Raw genomic sequence first — 21,932 nt, 5'->3', positions numbered from 1 at the left:
TCTAAGGATCCCACTGTACATTCATTCTGTACTGGACCTCAATCCGCCAGTATCAGAGGAGCAACCCTCTCTGGCGAAAAGGCACCAGTTTACCTCGCCTAAGAGAACAATGAGTGTGTTCCTTAACCACTCCAGTTTTCAGGCCACTGTGACCAAGCCCAGGGTCTGCTCTGACAAACGCTTCCCAAAGCGTGGTTCTGATGACAGTTTTCCCTTTCCACCAGAGGTGGTCAAGGAGTGGGCTCATTCACCAAAGGTGGTCCCTCCGGTGTTTAGACTCTCAGCCCGGACCGTTGTATCAGTGGCTGATGGCTCCTCACTTAAGGTTTTGCTGTCCGCCAGGTTGTCCTTCTGGCCAAATCTGTATGGAGGCGGCAGGGGCCTCGTTCTCCCCATCTTTTGCAGCAGTGCGGGCTTTCAAAGCCATCTCTGCTTCTCTAGAGGAGATGCATTCCCTCACAGGGACTCTATGATCGAAATGGTTGCCTTAACTTCCAGACTTCAGGTTTTTCATCCTATGCCATGTCTGCCATGCTGGAGACTCTCACCGCACTGCGGTGGCCTCGGCTAATTTCCTCGCTATCCGCAGGCTCCTGTGGCTTCGGAAGTGGAAGGCAGATGCTTCTAAAGAAGTTCCTTGCTGGGCTCCCTTTTGCTGGGACCAGACTATTCGGGAACAACTGGATGAAATTATTAAGGAAGCTCTTGGCGGGAAGAGTTCTTCCATGCCACAAACCTAAACCAGGAAACCTGTCCAGGGCAAGAATCAGTCGAGGTTTCGTTCTTTTCGTTCCTCCATCTGATCGTTCTCTAAGCCCTCGGCGTCGTCCACTAGCTCAGCCAAGGATCGTAAACCGAAATGGCGCACGAAGCCGCGTCCTCAGAAGACCGCAGGAGATGCTGCCACTAAGTCAGCCTCCTCCTGGCTATCTGGCCACGCCAGCAACGTCCTTGGTCGGTGGCAGGCTCTCCCACTTTGGCGACGTATGGTTTTAACACGTCTCCGATCAGTGGGTGCGGGATACCATCTCCCACGGCTACAGAATGGAATTCTATCCAGCCCGCCAAACAGATTTTTTCTGTCAACTCCCCCCTGCTCCAAGGCCGCCGCCTTCTCACAGGCTGTGGCATTCTTGCAGGCCAATGGAGTAATTGTACCGGTTCCCGACTGGGAACGGTTCTGAGATTTCTGCTTAAATCTATTCCTAGTCCCCGAAGAGGGCGGTGCCTTCCGACCTGGATCTCAAGCTTCTCAAGCATGTTCAGGTACAGCATTTTCGCATGGAGTCTCTGCGATCAATCAATGACCCAAGGAGATTCCCTAGCATCCATCGACATCAGAGATGCCTATCTGCATGTGCCAATTGCAGTTTCACACCAGCGTTGGCTACGTTTTACAATCGGAGTGGTCCAATTCGTGGTTCTTCCCTTGGGGTTAGCCACGGCCCCTCGAGTATTCTCAAGGTCGGGGCAGCTGTGATTGCGGTCCTGCACCTCTAGGGGTTGGCAGTGATCCTTTTGTCCTGGACGGCCTTCTAGTCTGGGCTTCATCCAGTGCAGACTGTTAGCGGAGTGCCTCGCTCACTCTCGCCACTCTAACCAATTCGGGTGGCTTGTCATTCTGTCCAAGTCCACTCTGACTTCGACCCAGAAGTTCACGAACCCAGGGACGCAATTCGAGACTCTGTCGGCACTTGTGAAGCTGCCCTTAGTCAAACAGCAGTCCCTCCGCTGGCGGTCGACGTCGTTCCATCAGGCACCTAATACAGGTGCTGGATCAGATGGTGGCGTCAATGGAAGCGATTCCCTTGCCCAGTTCCATCTGCGGCCTCTGCGGCTGGATATTTTCCGCTGTTGGAACAAGCGGACTTCCTCCTTCCACGGGGTGGTGGCTTCGCCACAGACCAGGGGCTCGTTTCAGTGGTGGCTTCGGCCCCTCTGTCTCAGGGACGCTCCTTCCTGGCCCCGTCCCGGGTGATCCTCACCAGGATGCTAGTCTATCCGGCTGGGGAGCTGTATATCTCCACCATGGAGCGCAGGGCACTTGGACTCTGTCTGAATCAGCCCTCTGGATCAATGTGCTGGAAATCAGAGCTGTGTTTCTAGCTCTCTAAGCCTTTCACCATCTGTTGGCGGCCAGGCACGTTCGAGTCCAGTCAGACAACGCGACAGTGTTTGCCTACATCAACCTCCAGGGCGGGACACTCAGCCGCCTGGCAATGTTGGAGGTTCAACGCATTCTTCGGTGGACGGAGGACTCCTAGTCCACCATATCCGCAGCCCACATCCCAGACGTGGAAAACTGGGAGGCAGATTATCTCAGCCGTCAAACCGTGGCTCCACGATCCTCAGGTTTTTGCGGCAGACGCACTGGTTCAAGTTTGGTCCCAGCTTCGTCTGTCTTACGTGTTTCACCCTCTAGTTCTTGCCCAGAGTCCTGCGCAAGATCAGAAAAGAGGGCCGTCGGGTCATTCTCATTACTCCAGACTGACCCAGGCAAGCTTGGTACCCTGACCTGCTCCATCTGTCCGTAGAGGTGCCATGGCATCTCCTGGACTGTCCAGACCTTCTCTCACGAGGTCCGTCTTTCCGCCAGAATCCTGCGGCTCTCAGATTGACGGCGTGGCTTTTGAGTCCTGGATCTTGACGACTTCTGGTATCCCTCCTGAAGTCATCTCCACTATGACTCGAGCTCGGAAGTATCCTTTGGCCTTGCCGACCCTCCTGTCCCTTCTACAGTCCGGTCTGCAGCTAGGACTATCCCTCAATTCCCTTAAGGGACAGGTCTCGGCTCTGTCAGTGTTGTGCCAGCGGCGTATCGCCCGGCTGGCTCAGGTGCGCTCCTTCATGCAGGGCGCATCTCACATCATTCCGCCTTACCGGCGGCCTTTGGAGCCCTGGGACCTTAATCCGGTCCTCACGGCTTCCGGAAACCCCCCTTTGAGCCTCTTAGGGAGGTTTCTTTGTTTCGTCTTTCACAGAAAGTGGTCTTTCTAGTGGCCATAACTTCCCTCAAGAGAGTCTCTGTTTTGGCTGCGCTCTCTTCGGAGTCACCCCTTTTTTGTTTTTTCATCAAGACAAGGTGGTTCTCCGTCCGACTCCGGACTTTCTCCCTAAGGTGGTTGCTGCTTCCACCTTAACCGGGGCATTTTCCCTGCCTTCCTTTTGTCCGGCTCCTGTTCATCGCTTTGAAAAGGCGTTGCATACTCTGGATCTGGTGCGGGCGCTCCGGATCTATGTGTCTCGCACCGCTGTTCTTAGGCGGTGCACCTCTCTTTTGTGCTGACCACTGGTCAGCGTAAGGGCCTCTCGGCATCTAAGCCGACCCTGGCTCGTTGGATTAGGTCGGCCATTTCCGATACCTACCAGTGTACTCAAGTGCCTCTCCCGCCGGGGATCAAGGCACACTCGACCAGAGCTGTCGGTGCCTCTTAGGCTTTCAGGCACCAGGCTACGGCTCAGCAGGTCTGTCAGACTGCCACTTGGTCTAGTCTGCACACCTTTTCGAAGCACTACCAAGTGCATGCTCATGCTTCGGCAGATGCGAGCTTGGGCAGACGCATCCTTCAGGCGGCTGTCGCCCATTTGTGAAGTTAGGTTCCGCTTACTTCTCAGTTTTTCTGTTTATTCCCACCCATGGACTGCTTTGGAACGTCCCATGGTCTGGGTCTCCCATAAGGAACGATGAAGAAAAAGAGAATTTTGTTACTTACCGTAAATTCTTTTTCTTATAGTTCCGACATGGGAGACCCAGCTCCCTCCCTGTTGCCTGTTGGCAGGTTTCTTGTTCCGTGTGTTTTCACCGGCTCTTGTTGTTGTAGACAGAGGTTCCGGTTGTTCCGGGTTTTGCTCTGTCTCTACTTGTGGGTGGATGTCCTCCTTCAGCTTTTGCACTAAACTGGCTAGGACTGGCTACCAGAGGGTGTATATGCTAGGAGGGAGGAGCTACACGTTTGAGTGTAGTACTTTGTGTGTCCTCCGGAGGCAGAAGCTAAACACCCATGGTCTGGGTCTCCCATGTCGGAACTATAAGAAAAAGAATTTACGGTAAGTAACAAAATTCTCTTTTTTTTTCTCATTATTGTACACTTTGCCACCATCCCTCATCTTGACAGAAAAAAAACAAATGTAGACATTTTTGCAATTTTTTTAAAAAAAGAAAACCAAATATCCCATGGTCATAAGTATTCAGCCCCTTTGCTCAGTATATCACATGCTCATAAATATTCAGCCCCTTTGCTCAGTATATCACATGGCCATAAGTATTCAGCCCCTTTGCTCAGTAGTGAGTAGATGCACCCTCCCTTTTGAGCTAGTTGAGCCATGAGTCTTCTTGGGATCCTGGATTTGGGGATACTCGGCCATTCTTCCTTGCAGATCTTCTCCAGTTCCGTCAGGTTGGATGGTGAATGTGGGTGGATGCCATTTTCAGGGCTCTCCAGAGAAGCTCAGTTGGGTTTAGGTCAGGGCTCTGGCTGGGCTGGTCAAGAATGGTCACAGAGTTGTTCTCAAGCGGCTCCTTTGTTATTTTAGCTGTGTGCTTAGGGTCATTGTTTTGTTGGAAGGTGAACCTTCAACCAAGTCTGAGGTCCAGAGCAATCCGGAAGAGGTTTTCTTCCAGGATATCTCAGTACTTGGCCGCATTAATCTTTCCTTCAATTTCCACCAATCGTCCTGTCCCTACCCCCATAGCATGATGCTGCCTCCACCATGCTTCACTCTGGGGATGGTATTGGGCAGGTGATGAGCAGGGCCTGGTTTTCTCCACACATACCGATTAGAATTATCACCAGAAAGTTCTATCTTCGTCTCATCAGAGCAGAGAATCTTATTTCTCATAGTCTGGGAGTCCTTCATGTGTTTTTTGCAAACTCTATGCGGCTTTCATTTACACTGAGGAGAGGCTTCCGTCGGGCCACTGCCATAAAGGCCCGACTGGTGGAGGCTGCAGTGATAGTTGAGTTTGTGGAACTTTCTCCCATCTCCCTACTGCATCTTTGGAGCTCAGCCACAGTGATCTTGGGGTTCTTCTTTACTTCTCTCACCAAGGTTCTTCTCCCACGATTGCTCAGTTTGGCTGGATGGTCGGGTCTAGTTAGAGTTCTGGTGGTCCCAAACTTCTTCCATGTAAGGATTATAGAGGCCACTGCGCTCTTAGGACCCTTGAGTACTGCAGAAATTCTTTTGTAACCTTGGCCAGATCTGTGCCTTGCCACAATTCTGTCTCTGAGCTCCTTGGGCAGTTCCTTTGACCTCATGATCCTCATTTGGTGTGACATGCAGTGTGAGCTGTGAGGTCTTATATAGACAGGTGTGCGCCTTTCCAAATCACGTCCTATCAGTGTAATTACACACAGCTGGACTCCAATGAAGGAGGAGAAACATCTGAAGGAGGATCACAAGGAAAGGCCGGTGTCACACTTGCGAGTGCATCACCCGGCATGAACTCACACTCTCTGGACAGGAGCGTCTCAGCTGCATAGAGATGCATGCAACCGACCCACTCCTGTGAGGAGAGTGTGAGTCCATGCCGGGTGATGCACTGCAAGACTCGCGCGAGGCACTCGCAAGTGTGACACCGGCCAAATGGACAGCATGGGACTTACATATGAGCGTCTGAGCAAAGGGGCTGAATACTTATCACCATGGGATATTTCAGTTTTATCTTGTTTAATAAATTTGCAAAAATGGCTACATTTGTTTTTTTCAGTGAAGATGGGGGATGGGGCGCAGAGTGCACATTAATGAGAATTTACCAAATGGCTGCAATGAAACAAAGAGTGAAACATTTAAAGGGGTCTGAATACTTTCTGTCCCCACTGTAAGTTGACAACAGTTGAATAATGGCCACATATCAAAAAATTACTATATATTTAGTGTTGCACCAATAAATGGACACTCGCCGTTTAACAAAGGTTATACAGTAAATTGTTCATGTTATCCATGGGGATAGAAGAGGGAGCAAAAATAGCCATAAGTAAGTAGAAATGGTGGAAATACACCAATAATATATTTAGCAAAGCAACAACACTGTAGATAGATAAACTAAACCCCCATAAATATGCACCATAACATGGTAACACTTCCATAGCTGTATGTATGCTGTCCCCCCCCCAGCAGCCTCAACGCACGTTTCAAATAGCTTTCTTCAGCAGGAGCCTTGGTGCTCGTATGCAGTGTCGTGAAAATTAGAGAATTTTCCAGTAAATTTATTCTTGTTTATGAAATGTATTGATTTTTCTGTTTCTTCTACAGTTGTGTCCCAGAGCATAAGTGACCCGTCCAATGGATTTCTGGTGTCAGAGATATTTCTCTCCCCATCACTGGATTTGCTAGCGATGGGGAGAATTTTGCGGTCCCCCGACGATTCCTTGTGTGGATTACGTCCGTACCTGCTGGGGTGTTTTGGGGGTTAATAAAGTGGTGAAAGAGGGTGGGGTGTTTATATTTTCGGTGTATGTGTTTATTTTCACTTACAGATTAGTGATGTGGGTGTCTCATAGACGCCTGACATTACTTATCTAGGGCTTAGTGGCAGCTGTGACCTGATTGTTACCGCACCAGAGCAGTTGGGAGGGAAGAGCCAGGTAAAGTGCTGGGACTGTCACAGCCAATGGATGCCACAATCCTGGGTGGCTGCATGCTGATATTTTTTAGGCTGGGGGGCGCTCAATATACATGGGTATCCCCAGCCTGAGAATACCAGTCCCCAGTTTGGCTAGGTATCAAAATTAGGGAGGACCGCACTGTTTTTGTTTTTTTTTTTGTTTATTTTTTAAATAAAACACCATGCAGTTCCACTTATTTTGATACACAGTCAAGATAGATACATAGGTCCAACAATATATGCAGACACACAGCAGTTATCCCTAGTGGGGACACTGCATTGTGTGCCAGAGCTACTCACAAACAGATTCAAAAACAGGAGAAAAACGAGTAGAACTGCTTCACAAAAATATGTATTTTTATTCAATGTCTTAATTTATCTTTTATCAAAAAAGTGAATCAGAAAAAAATACATATACACAGTACATATGGGAACATGATGGTAGAAAAGTGAGAACAAGAGGAGGGATGTTAAAAAGACACAAACATGACCTGCAAGGATACTTATGCAATCAAATATCAGAACAACCACGTGATGGTCACATGGAAAGTATATCAAACGGAGTATACCAAGAGATTAACTGAGACACTTCTGCATGCCGTCTAATATCATACTGGTTTTACATAAAAACTCTTAAGAGAAATCATGTAAGCATGCAAGAGAAACTCAGGAGCTACATGTCAGTGTTTACAGTTATTGCTTTAAGGCAAAAAAGCACATATACGTGCATTTAACCCACTAAACAATATATGACTGCACCACAAGCAGACCAGGCTTATGAATAATCCATTACCCGTATATATAAAGACGGAGGTTCTCAGCCAAGGTCAGCTAAAGGCCAGTCACATGTCAGTTGAATTGTTTACACATAATCTAAGGCTATGTGCGCACTAGGCGTTTTTTTCACGCTGCGTTTTTATGTGCGTTTTTGTCTAAAAAACGCACCCGCGGCTAAAAAAAACGCGGCACAAACGCATGCGTTTTTGCCGCGATTTGGTGCGTTTTTTGCTGCGTTTTTGCTCACTGCGTTTTTAATCAGTGCACAATGCCATTAAAGATTGTTGATGAAAAAAAAAAAAAAAAAAAAGGTCTGATGTCATTTCCTTCTTCAAAATGATGTTCATTGTATGCAGGAGAGCAGACAGCAGCTGCAGAACTACAAGTCTCAGCATCCTCCATTCACTAGTGTATGCAGGAGAGCAGACAGCAGCTGCAGAACTACAAGTCTCAGCATCCTCCATTCACTAGTGTATGCAGGAGAGCAGACAGCAGCTGCAGGACTACAAGTCTCAGCATCCTCCATTCACTAGTGTATGCAGGAGAGCAGACAGCAGCTGCAGAACTACAAGTCTCAGCATCCTCCATTCACTAGTGTATGCAGGAGAGCAGGCAGCAGCTGCAGAACTACAAGGCTCAGCAGCCTCCATCCAGGACTGTATGCAGTTTTTTGCCCAAAAAGAAAAAAAAATGACATGGGCTTCGCCATATTTTTGTATGCTAGCCGGGTACAGCAGGCAGATACGGGCTGCCCCCAACCCCCAGCTGCCTATTTGTACCCGGCTGGGAACCAAAAATATAGAGAAGCCCTTTTTTTTTAATTATTTCATGAAATAATTAAAAAAAAAAAATGACGTGGGCTTCGCCTAATTTTTGAGTCCAGCCGGGTACAACTAGGCAGCTGGGGATTGGAATCCACAGTGCAGGGTGCCCATGCTTTCTGGGCACCCCCACTGCGAATTGCAGTCCGCAGCCACCCCAGAAAATGGCGCTTTCATAGAAGCGCCATCTTCTGGCGCTGTATCCAACTCTTCCAGCTGCCCTGATGCCGGGTGGCTAGCTAGGTAATAATGGAGTTAGGGCTAGCTGTATATTATCAGCTAGCCCTAAGCCCGAAATTCATGGTGTCACGCCAATATTAGGCATGGCCACCATGAATTTCTAGTAATGATAAAAAAAAAACACAACACACAGAAAAATATTTTTATTAGAAATAAAACACAACACAATTAGTGACTCCATCTTTATTGAAATAAACCCCCCTCCGCAGTAATCCTGGGTCAGGGTCCCGCGCCGTCCAATCAGGATCCAATATCATCTGATCGGTTTGCTGGAAGGCAAAGCGATCAGATGATGTGTCAGGATCAAGTGCCTGAATCACATCACACATCAGCTGATTGTATAAAAGCCGATTATACAATCAGCTGATGCATCAGTAGAAAAAAAAAAATAATAATACTCACTTATGTGCTGTGGTGATTACCGGCAGCTCCTGGAGTGATCGATTGGACAGGAGTCTGATCCTATACGATCGCTGCCGGAGCTGCCGGTAATCAGCTGATGAAGTCCCCTGACGGCAGGATCAGCTGATAGCCGGCCGGGCGCGAAAAAGCCGGCGACACCGCGATCAGCTGATGCGTCAGGTGACTGCATCAGGTGATCAGCGCCAGGTCCTGCAAGCAAGGTCCTGCCCCGGGGAGACTGCACACACCAGAGCGGCGGGACCGGGAGGAGATGGGAGCGGGCATGGCACCGGGACCCTGCAGACAGGTGAGTATATATGACATTTTTTTATTTTTCTACTGTTCACTTTGGTTTTCGCCGCTGCCTCCACCTCCCGCCCAGACATGGCGCCGCACGGAGCTGACATGCACAGGACGGGAGGTGGAGGCAGCGGGTGACGGTACCGGGAGGATTCATGCTTCTGTGTTTACCAACAGAAGGAATCCTCTTCCTGTACACGTCACTGTAGTGCCCACCCCTTGCGTTTATAGCTGCGTTTTTAGTCATAGAAACGCGGCTATATGCGTTATTCATTGCGTTTTTAACATCTCATTGAATTCAATGAGTGAAAAACGCAGTGGAAAACGCAGAAATAATTGACATGCTGCGTTTTTGTGGTCACCACAAAAACGCAGCTAAAAAAAAACGCTGTGTGAGGACAGCACTTCTGAAAACCCATTGACATTGCTGGGGAAGCAATGTCACTGCGTTTTCAGCACAAAAACGCGGTAAAAAACGCCGCTAAAAACGCGGCAAAAACGCCTAGTGCGCACATAGCCTAAAGCTCACACATATGTATACTCAACTCATACAGCATGTGACACTATGAATACAACTGGTGGTTGCAGAAGGATCTTCACCAAATATAATGTCCCACATAGCCGATTATATATCAGTGCTTTGGGTCAGCATTTAATCAGGGAAGCTTCCCATAGTATCACGGCAAAGGGAACATATAACTTGGCAGGATCCCCATACATACCACAATAAAGTCTGCGATTGCAAAGTAACCAAGGAGGTCTGTGAGGTGAGGAAGGGGTTAAGTCCCCCAAAGAACTCCAACGTACGTTTCACAGGTGACTGCTTATGCGCCGTTGCTTCATCAGGGAGTCACGTGGTTGTTCTGATATTTGATTGCATAAGTATCCTTGCAGGTCATGTTTGTGTCTTTTTAACATCCCTCCTCTTGTTCTCACTTTTCTACCATCATGTTCCCATATGTACTGTGTATATGTATTTTTTTCTGATTCACTTTTTTGATAAAAGATAAATTAAGACATTGAATAAAAATACATATTTTTGTGAAGCAGTTCTACTCGTTTTTCTCCTGTTTTTGAACAGTCAAGATAAGTGCACGGCTGGGGGCTGCAGCCTGTAGCCATAGGCTTTATCTGAGCTGGGTATTATAACATAGGGGGGACCTTACGTCATTTTTAGTGTACGATAGACCTGCAGACCGGTTCTGTGATTGGTTGCAGGCAGACATTGTCACACAGGCTGGGGGTGTGTCTGACTGCAACCAATCACCAATGCTGGTGGGCGTGGAAAGCAGTGAATATGCATGAGGCTAATGAGCGGCCTCTGAAGTAGAAGGCGGAGCAATGGGTGCTGTTGTAGCCGGAGACTGGTAAAGTATAGCGCGCTTGATTTATTTTTTATTCCCTGAGGGCTGGATCCAGGTGAATCCCGACGGCTCTCAGGTACTTTTGGACCCCCGCGGGTCTGAACTTGGCCCGGCCATCACAGAAGTGCAAAAAAAATGCTGTAAAAACGCCGCGTGTGAACATAGCCTGATAAAGCAGATGAGTTTTCCCACAATTCACTTAGACCATAATGGAGGCGAGTTACGTCACCGGGACGCGTCGTCTGCTGCTGACCGCTGTGTAACGTACAGTCGTACAGCCACATGGCGGCTCGTTTTATCTGAAGCCGGACTCCTCGGATGAATGAGTCTTTCCTCTTCCCAGTCTGAGATAATTGAATATTTGTCCCATACGGTGAACGCTGAAACTGAAGAAAAACATAAAATCAGAGTTACTGATTTTATTGGAGGGAAGAAGCTGAAAGTGATGAAAACTGCAGCTTGTAATGAAATAGTCCTGATAGAGAGACTGAAAAAAACCGCTGCAGAACCACTGCAAAGTGTGAACATAGCCTTATGGGTGAGAACAGCCGGGATGTCACCTGGGGGCCTCCGTACATCTGGATCCGTCCTCTCTAGCTGCACAGAGAACGATCAGTGTCTGATCTTCAGTCTATTCCTGAATTACAACAATAAAGACCGAGAAACCGAGGAGAATCCCGACCTCCGGCTCCCGTACACAAGAGGGAGCTCAGGTAACGGGGCACTCTGCCCACAACAAAGATGGCGGAGGCGCCCGGCGCTCATTAGCACGCGTGCGCAGTCGGCGGTGTATTGATTGGGCTGAATGACGTCACGGCATGGGCCGCGCGGCAATATTCGAATCCGGTGGGCGGTGCACTCACGTTCCTTATATACCGGGGCTGCCGGTGAGTGATGGTCGCTGCTGCGGGCGCCATGGAGGGAGGGGCTATGTGGTAATGTGGGGGCTTCGGTGCACGCTGGGGACCCGCCTCCGGGAGGTTCCGGGATTTCTGATGTTTCCAACTTTTCGTTTCTCCCCGTTCAGTGCAGATAACGGTGCGAGTCCGGCGGAAGACATGGCCACCGCCAGGATGGACGACGATCACGGCCTCTACGCCATTATGCAGGATTTCCGCACCCGGTTCATCAGTCCGAGCAGCGAGGAGCCGTCTCCACAGGAAATCCGGGACTCTTACCGGGAGGCGCTGCGGAACGTGACCGGTGAGGGGATCCGCGGGGGCGGGGCGCGGAGAAGAGGGGATGAGGGGGGGGGGCGCAGCAGGGAGAGCGGGAGGGGGGGGCAGAAGGGAGAGCGGGAGGGGGGGGCAGAAGGGAGAGCGGGAGGGGGGGGCGCAGTATGGAGAGCGTGAGGGGAGGGGAGCAGAAGGGAGAGCGTGAGGGGGGGGGCGCAGAAGGGAGAGCGTGAGGGGAGGGGCGCAGAAGGGAGAGCGTGAGGGGGGGGGCGCAGAAGGGAGAGCGTGAGGGGGGGGGCGCAGAAGGGAGAGCGTGAGGGGGGGGGCGCAGAAGGGAGAGCGTGAGGGGGGGGCGCAGAAGGGAGAGCGTGAGGGGGGGGGGCGCAGAAGGGAGAGCGTGAGGGGGGGGGGCGCAGAAGGGAGAGCGTGAGGGGAGGGGCGCAGAAGGGAGAGCGTGAGGGGGGGGGCGCAGTAGGGAGAGCGTGAGGGGGGGGGCGCAGTAGGGAGAGCGTGGGAGGGGGGGCGCAGAAGGGAGAGCGTGGGGGGGTGGGCGCAGAAGGGAGAGCGTGGGGGGGTGGGCGCAGAAGGGAGAGCGTGGGGGCGCAGAGGGGAGTGTGTGTATGGGGGAGAGCGAGGGGGCGCATAGGGGAGCGTAAAGAGCAGGAGCGTGGCACAGGAGTGGAGCAGGTTGAGTGGTGCAGGGAGGGGAGAGTATTGTAGATGGTGGCATAGGGCACAGGGAGGAGAGTGGCACAGGGTGCAAGGGGCATAGAGAGGGGAGAGTGATGCACAGTGGAGTGGCATAGGGCACAGGGAGGAGAGTGGCACAGGGTGCGAGGGGCATAGAGAGGGGAGAGTGATGCACAGTGGAGTGGCATAGGGCACGGGGAGGAGAGTGGCACAGGGTGCGAGGGGCATAGAGAGGGGAGAGTGATGCACAGTGGAGTGGCATAGGGCACGGGGAGGAGAGTGGCACAGGGTGCGAGGGGCATAGAGAGGGGAGAGTGATGCACAGTGGAGTGGCATAGGGCACGGGGAGGAGAGTGGCACAGGGTGCGAGGGGCATAGAGAGGGGAGAGTGATGCACAGTGGAGTGGCATAGGGCACGGGGAGGAGAGTGGCACAGGGTGCGAGGGGCATAGAGAGGGGAGAGTGATGCACAGTGGAGTGGCGCAGGGCACGGGGAGGAGAGTGGCACAGGGTGCGAGGGGCATAGAGAGGGGAGAGTGATGCACAGTGGAGTGGCGCAGGGCATGGGGAGGAGAGTGGCGCAGGGTGTGGAGCCGGTAACATTTCCTGTTTTCTCCAGATTCCCTAACTGCAAAACACAGAGAAGGAGAGAGAATGATTGACAAAGTCCTGGAGCTTCGGGCAGGTAAGGAGCGATAATCCGGGACATTAAATAATCCAGATTAGTCCGGGTAATTCTGAGAAAAGTCCATAATATTGTATAATCTCAATAATCCTGAATATTTAATATTCTGGCAGTATGTGCCAATATCCAACAAAAGGTCTAAATTCTGAGCGTCTGATAATCCAGCACCAGGTCCAGATTATACTTAGTATTCTGATAATCTGGTAAATGTGCCCGTGGGGCCAGGTCCTGATAACTTCTGGGGCGCTCTTGTTGCAGCTGCCCCCCCTCGTCCCCCGGGCGCTCTTGCCCCCTTTCCTCGGGGCGCTCTTGTTGCTGCCGCTTTCTTTGCTGACACCGTCCTCTTGTTGCGTCCGCAGAGATTGAGAGCCAGAACCGGCGCATTGAGGAGAAGCAGGAGGACGTCCTGCGGGAGATCGGCAAGATCAGGGAGAATGAGCGGCTGAGCGCTGACCTGTCCGATCAGATCCGCAAACTGCGGGAGGAAGTCGCCCACAAGAAGGAACGTAAGTGCCGCCCGAGCGCTCCCCGGGGTGACGTGCGGCCGGTGGATGATGGGTGTTGTCCTCTCTTGTAGTTGTTTTGGCAAATCGGACGGCGAATAAGGAGAAGCTGAAGCAGCTGCAGCAATCGGCCGTGTTATTCAAGGAGCGTATGGGGCTGGAGATCCGGAAGCTGCGGGGTGAGTGCGGACGGTGGGGGGGGGGGGGGGGGGTCTGAGGATTGTTGGGGGCCGGTGTCATCGGCTCTGAGCTTTCAGGATCCAAGACGAGTGCTCTGCAGATATTTGAAGGATTCCTCCGGTAGATGCGGCCGGCGCTGACGTCTCCAAACTTTCCAGTTTTTAACTTGCGAGTTCGCTGTAGCAATGGAGGGACGAAGGCGAAATCTGTGGAGATGTAACCGGCCGCCGTCTTCTCTTCCCAGGTGACCGGCTGCAGTTTGTCTTTAGATGTATTAACCCCAGAGACCTGGAGGAGCCGTTCTCCTGCGTCATATACTTCAACGAGGACGGGGAATATCAGTGTAAGTCGCATCGTCGCTCACCAGGAGCGGGAGCAGAAGCCGGGGGACTTCTCTTCACCTTTCACTCCACTTTTGGGGAGGTCACCTGAGCAATAGCTTTTTTGTTTAAACGTAATAAGAATATCTGTGTGTATATAACTAATCAAAATGTAGATGTAGTTATATAATTATCTGTCTGCCTATGTAGCCACCGCATAGACTTATAATATAATTCAAAGTTGTATAGTCATGAAGGAGTTAATCAAAGATCATGAAGCCAAAATGTGAAGCTACAAACTCTGATGCTGGCTGAAAAGAGAGCATGTCTGTGTTCTTTGTCTTATATACATTGATATATATTGGCACTGATATACAGCTAATACGGCACCGTCTCTGGATATCCCAAATGAGGACTCCATTAGCAGTCTTCAACGCAAATTCCTCCCTTGACACTGTGTGCACTTACCGGATTTTGCCGCGGATTTCCTGCGGTTTTGCTGCAGAAAATGTTCATAACATCTCTGCAGTGAATCACAAGCAAAACCTATGGGAAAAAAAATCCTGTGCGCACTAGGCGGATTTTGACAGCTGCATGTTTTGCTGCAGGATTCCTGCAGCAAAAACAATTGCATGTCACTTCTTTTCTACACGTCTCTGCGGGATTTTACTCAATTGACTGTAATGTAATCGTGAAATCCCGCAGGGAATAACGCAGGCAGCAAATTCTGTGCGGGTCATTGCGTTTTCCTGTGTTATTCCCTCCGGTATTTGGCGGTTTACCTGCGGTAATGTACATCGCTGTCTGCGGTTTTGCAGGGAAGTGATGTCATTATGACAGGAAGAGGAAGCGGAGCAGAGAGTAAACACACACAGATCACAGACATAGAATACACACACACACACACACACACACACACACACACACACACACACACAGACATATAGAATACACATACAAATCAAATGGAAATATAGAAAAAAAAACACGTGGGCTCCGCTGTATTTTTACCGTCCAGCCAAGGTAAACACACAGCGGCGGCCCGGTATTCTCAGGCTGGGGAGGGCGAGGGGCAGGGTTAATGTCCCCCGCCTCCCTCCCGCAGCTGAGAATATCAGCCGCAGCTGCCCCGGGTGTGTCGCATCCATTATGTGGCAGTACTGGAGTGTCCCCGGCTCTTTTAGATGCCGTGGCGATCCAGGTAATAAGAAGTTAATGGCGGTGGATCGCGGCCATTAGGTCCAGGCTTGATCATGGCAGTGTCTATGAAACAGCTGACATTATCAACCTGTAAGTAAAGTGAAGCAACACACCGAAAAATCCTTTATTTTAAATAAAACACAAATAAGCCTCGTTCACCCGTTTTATTAACCCCTCCTCAAACAAAGCTCCAACATAATCCACTTCCTGCGATGCTGGCATCCAGCCGCGACTGACACTGCTGAATTCAGCCTCGCAGCGAGACAGCAGAGGTAACCACAGGGCATTTCCCACGGGTGGTAATGTGAACTCACTGCTGACCGTGAGAAATTCAGCGATCTGTCTTTGTTCTTCCTGTTCTTCCTGTTCTTCCTGTTCTTCCTGTTCTTCCTGTTCTTCCTGTTCTTCCTGTTCTTCCTGTTCTTCCTGTTCTTCCTGTTCTTCCTGTTCTTCCTGTTCTTCCTGTTCTTCCTGTTCTTCCTGTTCTTCCTGTTCTTCCTGTTCTTCCTGTTCTTCCTGTTCTTCCTGTTCTTCCTGTTCTTCCTGTTCTTCCTGTTCTTCCTGTTCTTCCTGTTCTTCCTGTTCTTCCTGTTCTTCCTGTTCTTCCTGTTCTTCCTGTTCTTCCTGTTCTTCCTGTTCTTCCTGTTCTTCCTGTTCTTCCTGTTCTTCCTGTTGTTCCTGTTCTTCCTGTTCTTCCTGTTCTTCCTGTTGTTCCTGTTGTTCCTGTTGTTCCTGTTGTTCCTGTTGTTCCTGTTGTTCCTGTTGTTCCTGTTGTTCCTGTTGTTCCTGTTGTTCCTGTTCTCTTTCAATAAAACACATGTACCAACCTGCACGCGGCAATACCACGGTAAAACTGCAGCAAACCGCGTGCGGTTTGCTGCATTTTGTTACAGCGGGTGCAGTAATCTTTTTCAATGCCCCCCCCCCCACTCTCACCCCCCCCAAAAAAGCAAGACACTCACTCACTCTTCCCAGGAGACTCATACTCACCAGACCCGGACATCTGTGTGGCTCCCAGGTCCTCCTGTGACCTCCGGTAGGTGCTGCAGGCGCACACACAGCCGATCGCACACATCAGGGAATGATGAGAGTAAGTCATGTGTCTGGCCGCAGGTCCTGTTCATTGCGCTGCACTGCACTGCCTCTCAGGTTTTTGCCGGCGTGTAATTGCTGGGTGCCGCTGTCTATAATGAAGTGTCCTGCAGTATCTGTAACTTTTTTAGCTGCACGGACACTTTATTATTGATCCGGGACTAGGGCTTATTTTCGGGGGAGGGCTTATATTTAAACCTTGCTCCGAAAATGCTGAAAATCCTTCCTAGGGCCTATTTTAGGGGGGAGGGCTTATTTTTGGAAAAACACAGTAGTATCAGGGGGTCACCATCTGCCCATCTAGCTGACGCCTGTAGTAATTCCGTCCCTTCTTCCTCCCTGCAGTGTCGGACTGTGACCCTCCGCTGGACTGCATGGCTGAATACCAGAGGAAAGTGCAAGAAACCAAGAACTTCTCAGCACTGCTCGCCAACCTGCGCAAATCCTTTGCTGCTTTGTGCACACAAGTGAAATAATGTCTGTGTCCTGTGTCTGTATCTATGTATATATCTCTAGTGTTATAATAAATGTCACTTTCTTTGCAGCCGTGTGTGTGTGTTGCATGATGATGGGTTTTATTACCTGGTGATTATCATTACTGGACTAGTCACCCGCACAGCAGTCCAGCAGCCCCCTCCTGTGATTGACACCTCACTGACTGTACAATCTTTTCATTCTATTGTGTGAGATCGGCTGCAGCCTGTAATCTAAGGGATACATTGTTGGATTCAGGATCTCTTTGCCTTTATCATGCTGCTGTTAGATGAGGTAGTAAAATCCTGCTGACAGATTCCCTTTTAACCCTGAGCTCATGATGACCTTAAAGGGAACCTGTCAGGTGCAATATGCATCCGGGACCACAAGTAGTTGTGGGTGCATATTGCTAATCCCTGCCTAACCGTCACTGTATACATTAGCATAGATAAAAGAATCTTTAGAAAAAGTATTTTTAAAGATCATTTATTATATACTTATGAGGCCAGGGCCTAGGCGTGAGGGTGTCTCATCCACCGCCAGGGGTGTAACAACATGCTATTCAGTGCTGCGGGTGCCTGTGGGCTGATCTGAATGCGGGGCACCTCCGGTCATGCGCAGTATGAAGGCGGGTGTACGCGCCCCAGCTGCACAGAGGTCTAATACACATGATGAAGTGCCCCGCATTTATGTGGGTGTACTAACATGCTAAGAGGGCGGCTAGTCGGGGGATGTAACGCCCTTGGGACTAGTCATTAACATATCATAAAGGATCTTTAGGCTACATGCACACTCTGCGTTTTTTTGTTGCGTCTTTTCTTTTGGTGAAGTGTTGTCAGAACTTTCTGACATTTGATTTCCCAGCAAAGTCTATGAGAAGTCACATTCTCCGTGAGCACGTTGCAGTTTATTTGTCAGTGTATTTTTTTACAAAAGTATGTGACAAAGCAGCAGCACGTTTTATTCTTTGCAGGTTTTTGTCACCCATTGAAATCACTGAGGGGATGAAAACCGCAAGGAAAAACACATGCTATAACACTGATGCGTTTTACGTGCGGTTTTGTCATCAAACACAGCTTACCAGCTCCGTTCCAGAATAACACCATCAATGCTGGAGTGATTTTGGCATGTCTGTCTCTGGTCTCTCCGGCAGTCATGCTCTATGGCCGTGTACTGTGACAGGACAGATGTAGCAGAGCTGAATCGTTGTTGGATCCAGTGTGGATTACGTTGGACCTGGAGGGGTGTTTGGGAGTTATTAAAGTGGCGAAAGAGGGGCTTTTTACTATATTTCAAATAAAGGTGTGGTTTTATTATTTTTTTTTTTTTTTTTTTTTTTTTTTTTTTTTTTTGTCTGGTTATTTCTTTTCACTTACAAATTAGTGCAAGCAAGTGTCTAAGATATTTCTCACCCCCCCCCATCACTAACGTAGGGCATAGTGGCTGCTTTAGGCTGCCATTAACCTCATTACTCTGCCACCACACCAGGGCAATCGGGAAGAGTTGGGTCCAGCGTCAGAATTGGTGATCTTATAGAAGCGCCACTTCTGGGGCGGCTGTTGGCTGCTATTGTTAGGCTGGAAAGGGCCAAATAACCATGCCCTTTCCCACCCTAATAACATCAGCCCTCGGTTGCCTGCTGTACCTTGGCTGGTATCAGAAAAGAAGGGAATTTTGTTTACTTACCGTAAATTCCTTTTCTTCTAGCTCCAATTGGGAGACCCAGACAATTGGGTGTATAGCTTCTGCCTCCAGAGGCCACACAAAGTATTACACTTAAAAGTGTAAAGCCCCTCCCCTTCTGCCTATACACCCCCCCGTGCATCACGGGCTCCTCAGTTTTGGTGCAAAAGCAGGAAGGAGGAAAAGTTATAAATTGGTTTAAAGTAAATTCAATCCGAAGGAATTTCGGAGAACTGAAACCATTCAACATGAACAACATGTGTACACAAAGAACAACAGCCCGAAGGGAACAGGGGCGGGTGCTGGGTCTCCCAATTGGAGCTAGAAGAAAAGGAATTTACGGTAAGTAAACAAAATTCCCTTCTTCTTTGTCGCTCCATTGGGAGACCCAGACAATTGGGACGTCCAAAAGCTGTCCCTGGGTGGGTAAAGTAAAACCTCGTAATAGAGCCGTAAAACGGCCTCTTCCTACAGGTGGGCAACCGCCGCCTGAAGGACTCGCCTACCTAGGCTGGCATCTGCCGAAGCATAGGTATGCACCTGCTAGTGTTTCGTGAAAGTGTGCAGGCTCGACCAGGTAGCTGCCTGACACACCTGCTGAGCCGTAGCCTGGTGCCGTAATGCCCAGGACGCACCCACGGCTCTGGTAGAATGGGCCTTCAGCCCTGAGGGAACCGGAAGCCCAGAAGATCGGTAAGCTTCGAGAATTGGTTCCTTGATCCACCGAGCCAGGGTTGATTTGGAAGCCTGTGACCCTTTACGCTGGCCAGCGACAAGGACAAAGAGTGCATCCGAGCGGCGCAGGGGCGCCGTACGAGAAATGTAGAGTCTGAGTGCTCTCACCAGATCTAACAAGTGCAAATCCCTTTCACATTGGTGAACTGGATGAGGACAAAAAGAGGGTAAGGAGATATCCTGATTGAGATGAAAGGGGGATACCACCTTAGGGAGAAATTCCGGAACCGGACGCAGAACCACGTTGTCCTGGGGAAACACCAGGAAAGGGGCTTTGCATGACAGCGCTGCTAGCTCAGACACTCTCCGAAGTGATGTGACTGCTACTAGGAAGACCACTTTCTGGGAAAGGCGTGAGAGAGAAATATCCTTCATTGGCTCGAAAGGTGGTTTCTGAAGAGCCATCAGCACCCTGTTCAGATCCCAGGGTTCTAACGGCCGCTTGTAAGGAGGGACTATGTTACAAACCCCCTGCAGGAACGTGCGTACCTGTGGAAGTCTGGCTAGGCGCTTCTGAAAAAACACAGAGAGCGCTGAGACTTGTCCCTTAAGGGAGCCGAGCGACAAACCTTTTTCCAATCCGGATTGAAGGAAGGAAAGAAAAGTGGGCAAGGCAAATGGCCAGGGAGAAAAACCCTGATCAGAGCACCAAGATAAGAATATCCTCCACGTCCTGTGGTAGATCTTGGCGGACGTTGGTTTCCTAGCCTGTCTCATAGTGGCAATGACCTCTTGAGATAACCCTGAAGACGCTAGGATCCAGGACTCAATGGCCACACAGTCAGGTTGAGGGCCGCAGATTTCAGATGGAAAAACGGCCCTTGAGACAGTAAGTCTGGTCGGTCTGGTAGTGCCCACGGTTGGCCCACCGTGAGATGCCACAGATCCGGGTACCACGACCTCCTCGGCCAGTCTGGAGCGACGAGGATGGCGTGTCGGCAGTCGGACCTGATCTTGCGTATCACTCTGGGCAACAGTGCCAGAGGAGGAAACACATAAGGGAGTTGAAACTGCGACCAATCCTGAACTAAGGCGTCTGCCGCCAGAGCTCTGTGATCTTGAGACCGTGCCATGAATGTCGGGACCTTGTTGTTGTGCCGGGACGCCATTAGGTCGACGTCCGGCCTCCCCCCAGCGGCAACAGATCTCCTGAAACACGTCCGGGTGAAGGGACCATTCCCCTGCGTCCATGCCCTGGCGACTGAGAAAGTCTGCTTCCCAGTTTTCTACACCCGGGATGTGAACTGCGGATATGGTGGAGGCTGTGGCTTCCACCCATAGCAGAATCCGCCGGACTTCCTGGAAGGCTTGCCGACTGCGTGTTCCGCCTTGGTGGTTGATGTATGCCACCGCTGTGGAGTTGTCCGACTGAATTTGGATCTGCTTGCCTTCCAGCCACGGCTGGAACGCCTTTAGGGCAAGATACACTGCCCTTATCTCCAGAACATTGATCTGAAGGGAGGACTCTGGCTGAGTCCAAGTACCCTGAGCCCTGTGGTGGAGAAAGACCGCTCCCCACCCTGACAGGCTCGCGTCCGTCGTGACCACAGCCCAGGATGGGGGCAGGAAGGATTTCCCCTTCGACAGAGAAGTGGGAAGAAGCCACCACTGAAGGGAAGCCTTGGCTGCCCGAGAAAGGGAGACGTTCCTGTCGAGGGACGTCGACTTCCTGTCCCATTTGCGGAGAATGTCCCATTGAAGTGGACGCAGATGAAACTGCGCAAAAGGAACTGCCTCCATTGCTGCTACCATCTTCCCTAGGAAGTGCATGAGGCGCCTCAGGGGGTGTGACTGACCTTGAAGGAGAGATTGCACCCCTGTCTGTAGTGAACGCTGTTTGTCCAGCGGAAGCTTCACTATCGCTGAGAGAGTATGAAACTCCATGCCAAGATATGTCAGTGATTGGGCCGGTGTCAGATTTGACTTTGGAAAATTGATGATCCACCCGAAACTCTGGAGAGTCTCCAGAGCAATGTTCAGGCTGTGTTGGCATGCCACTTGAGAGGGTGCCTTGACAAGCAGATCGTCTAAGTAAGGGATCACCGAGTGTCCCTGAGAGTGTAGGACTGCTACTACTGTTGCCATGACCTTGGTGAAGACCCGTGGGGCTGTCGCCAGGCCGAAAGGCAGTGCCACGAACTGAAGGTGTTCGTCCCCTATGGCGAAACGCAGGAAGCGCTGATGCTCTGGTGCAATCGGTACGTGGAGATAAGCATCTTTGATGTCGATTGATGCTAGGAAATCTCCTTGGGACATTGAGGCGATGACGGAGCGGAGCGATTCCATCCGGAACCGCCTGGTTTTTACGTGTTTGTTGAGCAGTTTTAGGTCCAGAACGGGACGGAAGGATCCGTCCTTTTTCGGCACCACGAACAAGTTGGAGTAAAAACCGTGACCCTGTTGCTGAAAAGGAACAGGGATCACCACTCCTTCTGCCTTCAGAGTGCACACCGCCTGAAGAAGAGCATCGGCTCGCTCGGGGGGCGGAGATGTTCTGAAGAATCGAGTCGGAGGACGAGAGCTGAACTCTATCCTGTAACCGTGAGACAGAATGTCTCTCACCCAACGGTCTTTTACCTGTGGCAGCCAGGCGTCGCAAAAGCGTGAGAGCCTGCCACCGACCGAGGATGCGGTGTGAGGAGGCCGAAAGTCATGAGGAGGCCGCTTTGGGAGCGGTTCCTCCG

At 50.5% G+C, this 21,932-nt stretch overlaps 1 protein-coding gene across 1 annotated transcript; it reads left to right on the top strand.

The window, feature by feature from the left end:
• The first annotated feature begins 11,326 nt into the window (after positions 1-11,326).
• On the top strand, positions 11,327-16,900 carry LOC142257779 (kinetochore protein Spc25-like). The gene is made up of 7 exons (XM_075329971.1): positions 11,327-11,398; positions 11,539-11,714; positions 12,996-13,061; positions 13,421-13,567; positions 13,639-13,743; positions 13,989-14,087; positions 16,702-16,900. Exons 2-7 carry the CDS (start codon positions 11,570-11,572, stop codon positions 16,830-16,832), a joined length of 693 nt encoding a protein of 230 aa, XP_075186086.1. The 5' UTR covers positions 11,327-11,398; positions 11,539-11,569; the 3' UTR covers positions 16,833-16,900.
• Positions 16,901-21,932: the final 5,032 nt, after the last annotated feature.

Source organism: Anomaloglossus baeobatrachus, chromosome 12 (genome assembly GCF_048569485.1).
Source record: "Anomaloglossus baeobatrachus isolate aAnoBae1 chromosome 12, aAnoBae1.hap1, whole genome shotgun sequence".
NCBI classification, from domain to species: domain Eukaryota; kingdom Metazoa; phylum Chordata; class Amphibia; order Anura; family Aromobatidae; genus Anomaloglossus; species Anomaloglossus baeobatrachus.
This window is presented reverse-complemented; position numbering and strand designations above follow the sequence as displayed.